The 10,476-nt window shown below is 35.4% G+C and overlaps 1 protein-coding gene across 1 annotated transcript; it reads right to left on the bottom strand.

The window, feature by feature from the left end:
• Positions 1–686: 686 nt before the first annotated feature.
• On the bottom strand, positions 687–1,498 carry LOC112626797 (39S ribosomal protein L10, mitochondrial-like). The gene is made up of 2 exons (XM_025389143.1): positions 1,268–1,498; positions 687–1,175 (listed from the first exon to the last, which is right to left on the bottom strand). Exons 1-2 carry the CDS (start codon positions 1,496–1,498, stop codon positions 687–689), a joined length of 720 nt encoding a protein of 239 aa, XP_025244928.1.
• Between the last annotated feature and the right edge of the window lie 8,978 nt (positions 1,499–10,476).

The following is a 10,476-nucleotide window of genomic DNA, read 5'->3' as shown; positions in this document are numbered from 1 at the left end:
TCTAGTGTAGACATTCAGGATGCGGTCTTCAGAGCAGAGAGGGCCTGGTTCAAGTCCCTGTTCTGCCACTTACTAACTGCATGACCTTGTGCAAGCTACTTAATTTCTCTGCTCCTTCTCTGTGAAATGGGTACAATGTGGTCAGGAATAAAGGAACTAATGCATGTACAGCGCTCAGCACAAAGCCTGGCACACAGCAGGCTCTCACCAGGTGCTATCCTCAGCACGACTGCTTGGTTGAGCTACTGTGGCAGTGGCAGTTTGTGCCCCAAGGGGGTGGGCTCAGGAGCCCTTGCAGCAAGGGGCAGTGACCAAGGAGGCAGGGGGTAATAGCCTTATCTTTTCAGCCTCTCTGCCTTGGACCTTTGCTCCTATTGGGTCCCGAGTTAGGAAAACTAAGGACAAAACCAGGGACTGACAGGCTCCATTTGAAATGGAATCCTCTCCATCTCTGAGTGACCCTATACCTGTGTGGGAGTGATATTGTCCAGTGTTAGTAAAGCCCAGTGACAAACGCACTCCCCCACCCCAAGTTCTTCCACATCTCCCATGGTGGACAGCACAGCCAATCAGACAGTGTATTTATGGGCAGGGCTGGCTAAACAGGCTAGGTAAGAGTCCGGAACAGGGTCAGGATGATCTGGCTTCCCATTGACTGACAAAACAGAAGAATCCTTCTCGCGTTGCTATCTGATGTACTGGTTCAACAGGGTGGTCAGCTGCAGGGGCTGGTGCTGGAGCAGGGAGTGGGTCTGGGCGGTGAGGCGGATGAGGCCTACTACAAGCTCCCCCCGTGCCAGGGGCAGGCTGGGGAGATTGGAGTAGTTGATAATGCCCTGCCTGCTGAGGATGGTGTCACTGATGCAGCGACCTAGCAGCGGCAGGAATGGCACAGTCCTTAAGATCCGGACCATCTCCTTGACCCTGGGTTCTTCACTGACCAGCAGCACGTTGTGCCCCACAGAAAGGGGCAGCAGATTTTGGCACTTGAAATCCTCCAGGAAGGGCTTCGGTACCTGGTTGGGGAAGACTTTCATCAGGATCTTGCGTTTCCGCAGCTGGTGTTGCATAAGAAGCTTGTCCTCTGCGCTCGGAGCCACCTTCTGGCAAACAGTTATCATTTGGTTGTCCTGGAAAACTGCTGCTAACTCCCGGTGGAGAAGCTGATGAGGCCCCTCTCCTGAAATTGGAAAGCAATAACCAAGGGTACATCAGCTGTCACTTCTCCTGGCAACCTTTCTCCCTCTGTGGTAAGTTCTAGGGCTACCAGTGATGCCTCCTGTTGGGGGCCGGGAGGAGATGGCAGACATGTTGGGTTGACGGCTGGTGTCTGGGGGATATATTCAGTCACAGCAATCAGCTTCTGTTGCCGAAAATGCATCACATGATGGTGACAGGTAACAGCCTTGGAGCCATAACAGACAGTCTGGAGGGCAGGCAGCTGGCCCGCCTGGGGCAGGAGACCCCGTCGCAGCATCACCACCATAGCCGCAGCCATCTCCACCTCAAGAATGGACAGAACAGTAACTTTTTAAAAAGTAAATATTTAAGGGCCAGTAGGATCCACATATCTTCTATATGGATTTATCTAATGTCAATAATGTACATTTCTTTGCATCTTAGGAAGTAGTATTCTCATGCTGAATCCCAATAAGCCTCCATGGTAATCACATAAGTTATCAATAATTTCAATTCTATGGGGATTTTTTTTTTTAGCTTAGTTAACTCAAATGTAAATCCCCATATTAAACATTCTCAAACACTTTGTTCTCTAGCTTTATCACTTGAAGAAGTTGTAACATGCTCTAAATTATAGTGAAATACAATTTGCTAAGAGTGGCATTTTTAGCACGACTTTTATAGAGCACTTGGTGCAGGAATCAAAATTATTAGCAGTGCCTTTTTTGCTTGTTTTAAGAGACTTCTCACTTTTGGCTGATGGCTACATCTCTAAATAGATTTTACACTCCCTGCTCAGAGATGGAAAAGCACATACAGCTCTCTTCACATTCAAATAACAATCTCTTCACTTATCACCACCAAGTCCAATACCCATCCCAGAACCTATCAAATTAATTACCAAAGCTTTTCTGCTCTCAGGTCCTCACAGATAAAGCATGCCTGTGAGAGCATTTTACACGTTTTACCCCACTATTCCACAGGATAGTCTTACATTCCAGATACCTAAATGGACTTAAAAGGTCCTCTCCTGTGATCCTGTGAATTAATCATAATGACTGCCCTGGGGAAAAAAGAGAGTACTCAATAGGAGAGATCCAAAAAGAACTGCTGCTTGGTAAAAGCTCCAGGTTAGGGATATGTCATCATTTAGCTATGGGGAGTTTAATTTACTAGAGTTCAAAAACAAGAAAGGGGTTATCCACAAAAACCCGTTCAAGATAGCAAAAATTTAAGAGGAAAGTCAGATCAAGGGACACACTGGCACCAAAGTTAAGCAGAGTCTTAGAAAGTAGCCAATATCTGAGGTCAGAAACCAGGTCATAAAGCAAGGGTATCAACAATGGGCACAGTGGAAAATCAGCTCAGAGAACACCTGCTTACCAGGTGTCATTCATTCCCACAGGTTTTTAAAAACCTACCATGGCCACAGTGTCTGGCAGGGAATATTCAGAGACTGTTAACAAAGTAGGCAGAAAACACAATTTTATTTTTTCTAAAGAAAGAATTTAAGTATTTACATATATGTGTTAATGGCACATATTAAAGAGAATAGCAAAAGAAAGCTGAGGAAAATTCAAAAGTAAGAACAAACCCATGAACAAATTCATGAATAATAATCAGAGTTGAGAAAACAGTCTGGGCCAAAGTTGAGGTGAAGGAAAACAATACTTAAAACATGTTCTTTATTGTTTAGTTGGCAAAAAGTAGACCCATTTCAGAAGAGGTAGAGAAGAAAAAAAAGTGTATTATTGGGAGGATGTGAAGGTACCGAATGAAAACGTAAAATGCTATTTTTGTTGCTAAAACTAGTTGAAAGCAATTCATATGACTATACAGAATATTAAAACCTAACACACTGTAATAGCCTTGATTTTTAAGATTTGTTAGGCAGGCATGTAAAGGTAAATATATATACAAAATAGAAGCCATTGAGCATTGAAAGAATACATAGTCATTGAACCTAGTTCTAAAATCCTAAGGTGAAAAAATTGATTTTCACATATACATATCCAAATGTACTTGTTTTTAAACCTGAACTTGCTTTTAAATTATACAAGTAAACACTTTGCCACAAAAAGTCACTTGAAAGTACACAAAATACAGCCCTTTTGTCAGGATTTTTACAACCCACAGCATCGTTACAGAATGAATGTGGATGGATACCATGAAAATAATTTCTATCTTTGATTATTATACCCAGCTATGATTTTTACAAAAATGACTAAGGACTTTGTGCAATAGCTGATTAGCTCTACTAAATTAGATAACTTGTTGTATTTACAATAATTTTAAGTCTCTGTGTATATCATAATTTGAATAGTTAACACCAAATCCCAAGATAATAGTCCATTTTCTATAAATAATTACACTAAATAAAATTACAAATTTTGGTAATGGCACTTCTTCTTAATCATAAACTATCTCCCTCATGTCCAGTTAATTCTATATTTCATTTAGTTACAAAACATATTAAGGGACTGTAAAAGAGAGTCTGTTGTGAAGTGCACTGATGATAGAATGTTTCAATAATGCAAAAAATAGAAGCTGAAACAAGTTTTAAGCTACCCTAAAATAAATAAGAAACTGTTTGACACAATTTTGTAAAAGTGCTAAAGACACCTGGCTAGCTTCCATATAAATCTGTACTGGATAAATCTTGAAGCATTCTACAGCTTATCCACAATACCTCCCCCTTTTATCTTTGTGAAAAAATTAGCCCTGCCAACTTGGCTATAAAAGACTAACTGGACTTTAAAGATGCTTCAGAACTCAAATATATTTCTAGTTCTTATAATACATAGTCTTAAAATAAACTCCACTTTCTTACTCTTGTGTGAGAGAATCTCTGGTCTTTTGTTTCAAAAGGCCTTTGAGCTAGCTAGAAGAAATCTTGTATCTAGGGAAAAAAGGATGATAATTACCATAAGGAAAACAACTGAAGGTATAAAACTCACTGCTATAGTAGATACACAAATGAGAAAAAGAAAAGAATCAAACTTTATCAATACAGAAACACACCAAACCACAAAAATAAACAACAAAAAGAAGAATAAAGTAACAAAGAATATTCAAAACAACCAGAAAAAAAAAAAAAAAAAAAAAAAAAACTAAAGAAACACTGCCTGCAAAAAACATACACCTGGAATGTCACACACAGACTTAAAGGGATGGGAAAAGATATTCTATGCAAATGTATACCAAAATCAAAGAGAAGTAGCTATATTTATATGAGATAAAACAGAGTCTAAATCAGAAACTGTAGAAAAGAGACAAAGATCATTATATAATGATAAAAGGATGAATTCATCAAGACACTATAACAATTATAAATATATATGCCCCCAACGATGAAGCACCCAGACACATGAAGCAAATATTGATAGATCTAAAGGGGGAGATAGGCCTTAATATAATAATAGAAAGGGACTTCAACATTGCACTCTCATTATTAGAAAGGCCATCTGGACAGAAAATCAACAAAGAAACCCTAGATTTGAACTGCTCTATAGAACAAATGGACCTAACAGACATTTATAGAACATTTCATTCACTTCGGGCAGCATACACACTCCTCTCATCAGCACATAAAACATTCTCCAGGATAGACTATATGTAAGGCCAAAAGTCTCAACAAGTTTACAAAAATTAAATCATGTTAAGCAGTTTTTCTGGCCTCAAGGGAATAAAACTAAAAATCAATAACAAGAAGACCTTTAGAAACCACAAATACATGGAAATTAAACAACATGCTCCTGTATAGCCAATGTGCCATTTAAACTTTTTGAAACAAATAAAAATATAAATACAACATTCCTATGGGATATAGGAAACGCAGATAAGAGGGAAGTTTATAATACTAAATTTCTGTATCAAAAAAGTAGAAAACTTTTTAAAAACATCTTAATAATGTATCTCAAGGAATTAGAAAAGCAAGAACAAAACAAATCCAAAACTACTAGAAGGATAAAAATAATAAAGATAAGAGGAGAAATAAATAAAATTGAAATTAAATATATAATACAAAAGATCAACAAAATTAAAATTAGTTTTTTGAAAAGATAAGCAAAATTAAAATAGAGACTAAAAAATACTAAATAGGAAATGTAAAGTCAGTTTTGCTTTTAAAATCATTATTAACAATTTATTTTGTATCCCTCCATAAAGAATACATATACAAGCATACATAAGCAATATTTCCTTTCTTGTCTTCATTTTTTGTAAACAAATGATATTATACTGAATATGTTATTCTGTAACTTCCTTTCTTCACTCAATGAACGTTGCAACATAGCATCACAAAAATATATACCTAATTATCTTGAATACCTGCATGGTACTACATTACATGGACATTTCAAAATTGATTTTTACCAGAGTAAAGTTAATTTTTTGAAAAATTAAGCAATATTGACAAATCATTCTCTAGACTAAAAAACAAGACAAGAACCAAATAAATAAAATCAGAAACAAAAAAGACATTACAACTGATGACACAATAATACAAAGGATTTTTAGAGACTATTATGAACAACTATACATCAAAAATTGGAAAATCTAGAGAAAATTAATAAATTCCTGGACACATGCAATACATCAAAATTAAATAAGAAAGAACGAGACTCCTGAACAGATCAATAACAAGTAATGAGGTTAAAGCAGTAATGAAGTCTTCCAACAAAGACCACGACTGGATGGCTTCTCTGCTGCTGAATTCTACCATATATTTTTTAAAGAACTAATGCTAATTCTCAAATTATTCCAAAAAATTGGAAGGAAGAGAATTCTTTCAAACTCATTTTAAAATGTCACTTTTACCCTGATACCAAGGCCGGACAAGGACGCTATAAGGAAACAAAATTACAGGACTATATCTTTGATGAACATAGATGCAAAAATCCTCAAAACAACACTCAAACCAAATCCAACAGCACAATGAAAAGAACATTTACCCTGATAAAATGTGGTTCATCCCAGGGTTTCAAGTATAGTTCATCATAAACAAATCTATAAATATGATATATGCCATTAACAGAATAAAGGACAAAAGCCATATGATTATTTCAATAGCTGCAGAAAAGGATTTGACATAATTCAACATTTTTATAATGAAAATTCTCAAAAAAATAAGTATAGAAGGGGTATACCTCAACCAAATGGACACTATACATGACAAACATCCAATTTATATAGCACTTCACGAGAAAAAGTTGAAACGTTTTCTAATATCTAGAAAAGAGAAGGATGCTAATTCTTGCCTCTTCTATTCAACATACCAGAAGTCCTGACCGGAAGTGTTAGGTAAGAGAAATTAAGAAAAGGCCTACAATTTGGAAAAAAGTGGTTAAATTGTCCCTATGGGCAGATGATATGATCTAATATGTAGAAAACCCCAGAGATGCCACCAAAAACTGTGAGAACTAATAAACAACTTGCAGGATACAAAAGCAACATACAAAAATCAGCAGCATTTTAAAACCGTTAACAGCAAACTATCTGAAAAAAATAAGGAAACCATCACATTTATAACATTTACAAAAAAAATAAAACACCTAAGAATGGATTTAACAAAGGACATAAATGGTCTCTACAAGGAAAATTACAAATGTTGATAAGAGGTATTGAAAGGGATGCTAACAAATTGAAAGATATCACTGCTAATAAACAGGCAGAATTAATATTGTTAAAATAGCCATACTACCTAAAGCAATTTACAGATTCGATGCAATTCCTATCAGAAATACCAATGACATTTTTCTTCTTCTTATCTTTTTTTTTTTTTTTTTTTTGATTTGGAGTCTCTTTCTGTCGCCCAGGCTGGAGTGCAGTAGCACAATCTCAGCTCACTGCAACCTCCACCTCCTGGGTTCAAGTGATTCTCTTGTATCAGCCTCCCAAATAGCTGGGATTACAGGCACATGCCACCACACCTGGCTAATTTTTGTATTTTTAGTAGAGATGGGGTTTCACCATTTAGTCAGGCTGGTTTTGAACTTCTGACCTCAGGTGATTCACCCACCTCAGCTTCCCAAAGTGCTGGGATTACAGGTGTGAGCCACCACGCCAGGCTCACCAATGACATTTTTCATAGTAACTGAAAAAACAATTCTAAAATTTATATGGAACCAAAAAAGAATCTGAATAGTCAGAGTTATTGTGAGCAAAAGAACAAAGCTGAGAGTATCAACTACCTGAATTACAAGGCTATACTAACCGAAACAGCACAGTACTGCTATAAAAACGACCACATAGACCAATGGAAGAGAATAGAGAACCAAAACATAAATATAGATTTACAGCCAACTGATTTTCATCAAAGACTCCAAGAACATATACTGTGAAAAGAATATCCTCTTTAATAGATGGTGCTGGAAAAGTGAAGATCCCTATACAGAAGAATGAAACTAGATCCCTATCTCTCAGCATATACAAAAACCAACTCAAAATGGATTAAAGACTTAAACATAAGACCTAAAACGGTAAAAATTCTGGAAGAAAACATATGAGAAACACTCCAGGACATTAATATAGGCAAAGATCTTTTGGCTAAGACCTCAAAAGCACAGCAAACGAAAACAAAAAAGGGAAAAATGAGACTATATTAACCTAAAAGGCTTTTACTCAGCAAAGGAAACAATCAACAGAATATAGAAACAACCTATGGAAAGGGAGAAAATATTCACAAAGTACACACCTAATAAAGGATTGATATTAAAAATGTATAAGAAACATAAAAACTTAATACGAAGAGAACAAATAATCTGAATTAAAAATGGGCAAAGAGGCTGTGTAGAGTGACTCAAGTCTATAATTCCAGCTTTTTGGGCCAAGGAGGGAGGATCACTTGAGTCTAGATTTTCAAGACTAGTCAGGGCAAAAGAGTAAGATCTTATCTCTACAAAATTAAAATATTAGCCAGGTGTGGTGGTGTGTGCCTGTAGTCCCAGCTACTCAGGAGGCTAAGGTGGGAGGATCACTTCAGCCCAGAGCAAGGCATCAGTGAGCCGTGCTTGCACCACCGCACCTCAGCCACAGCAAAAAAAAAAAAACAAAACAAAAACAAACAAACAAACAAAAAACTGAAACCCTGTCTTAAAAATACAAAATGAACAAAGAAACAGAATAGACAATTATCAAAAGAAGATATACAAATGGCTGACAGATATATTAAAAAATCCTCAACACTTATCATCAAGAAAATGCAAATGGAAACTACAATGAGATATTACCTTACACCTGTTAGAATGGCTATTAACAGACAAAAGATAACAAGTGCTGATGAACATGTGGATAAAGGGAACCCTTGCAAACTATTGGTAGGAATGTAAATTTGTATAGCCATTATAGAAAACAGTATGGAGTTTCCTTTAAAAAACAAAAATAGAATCACCATATGATCAAGCAATTCAACTACTGGATATATATCCAAAAAGAGGAAGTCAGTATGTCAAAGGGATAGCTGCACTCTCATGTTTATTACAGCATTATCCAAAATATTACTTTCAGTGGCAAAAAACACAATTATTTTTGCACCAACCTGACAGTTAAGATATGAAATCAATCTAAGTGTCCATCAACAGATAAATGAATAAAGAAAATATAGTATATATATACACAGGGAAATACTAGTCAGTGATTTAAAAAAAAAAAAAAAAAGGAAATCTTGTCATTTGCAGCAACATGAATGGGCCTAGAGGACATTATGTTAAGTGAAATAAGCCAGGCACAGAAAACAAATACTGCATGATCTCACTTATACGTGGAATCTAAACGAGTTGATCTAATAAAGTAGAGGGTAGATTGGTGGTTACTAGATGCTGTTGCAATGGTGGAGGTGTGGTGTATGGGAAGTGTTGGTCAAAAGATACAAAATTTCAGTTAGCTATGATGAATAATTTTAAGAGATCTATTGTAACACATGGTGACTAGTTAATAACAATGTATTGTATTATTGAAAAATTCTGATACTAGATTATAAGTGCTGTTACCACAAAAAATGGTAACTTTGTGAGGTAATTCATATGTTAATTAGCTAGATTTAGCAATTCCACAATGTATACATCTCAGAACACCATGTTGTACATAATAAATACATACAACTTTATGTCAATTTAAAATAAAATTAAACTTGTTTTAAAAGCATTTGACAAAGTTCAACAATCTTTCATGACAAAAACACTCAACAAAGTAGGAATAAAAGGAAACTACCTTAACATAATAAAAATAAATTTTGAAAAGCCCACAGCTAAGGTCATAGTCAGTGGTGAAAGACTGAAACTTTTCCTCTAAGATCAGGAAGAAAGCAAGAATGTCCATTCTTATTACTGCTGTTCAACATAGTACTAAAAGTCCCAGTCAGAGCAATTGGGAAAAAATATAAAATAAAAAAGAAATACAATAAAATGCATCCACATTGGAAAGAAAGAAGTAAAATTATCTCTGTTCACTGATGATCTTTTATGGAGAAAACTCTATAAAGATTCCACAAACAAAAAAAGTTAACACTAACAAATGCTTTCAGCAAATTTGTAGCATACAAAATCAACTTATAAAAATCACTTGCATTTCTATGTATTAATAATGAATAAATTGAAAATAAAATTAAGAAAATCCCATTTACTATAGCACCCAAAAGGATAAAATACATAAGAATAAGTTTAACCAAGGAGGTTTAAAACAGACACCAAAAACTACAAAATATTGCTTAAAGAAAATATACACAAATAGAAAGATATCTCATGCTCATAGATTGGAAGACTTAATATTGTTAAAATGTCCATATTACCCAAAGTGATCTACGAATTTAATGCAATTCCTATCAAAATTGCCATGGCATATTTTACAGACGTATTACAGACAAAAAATTCTGAAATTCATGTGGAATCTCAAGGGAACCCAAATAGCCAAAACAATCCTGAGAAAGGAAACAAGATTGGAGGCATCACACTTCCTGATTTCAAAATTATTACAAAGCAACAGTAATCAAAACAGTATGTTATGGCCATAAGAAAGGCATATAAACCAATGAAACAGAACAGAGTCCAGAATAAACCCACATGTAAATGATCAAGTGGTCTTTGACAAGGGTGCCTAGAATATACAATGGAAAAAGGATAATCTCTGCAACAAATGGTATTGAAACAATAGGATAGTGACATGCAAATGAATGAAGTTGGACCCTTACCTTACAGCATATATAAAAATTAACTCAAAATGAATTAAAGACCTAAACATAAGACCTAACACTGTAAAACTCCCAAAAGATAACATAGGGTAAATGCTACAGGATATTGAATT

The sequence above is a fragment of the Theropithecus gelada genome, chromosome 6, assembly GCF_003255815.1.
Source record: "Theropithecus gelada isolate Dixy chromosome 6, Tgel_1.0, whole genome shotgun sequence".
Lineage (NCBI taxonomy): Eukaryota > Metazoa > Chordata > Mammalia > Primates > Cercopithecidae > Theropithecus > Theropithecus gelada.
This window is presented reverse-complemented; position numbering and strand designations above follow the sequence as displayed.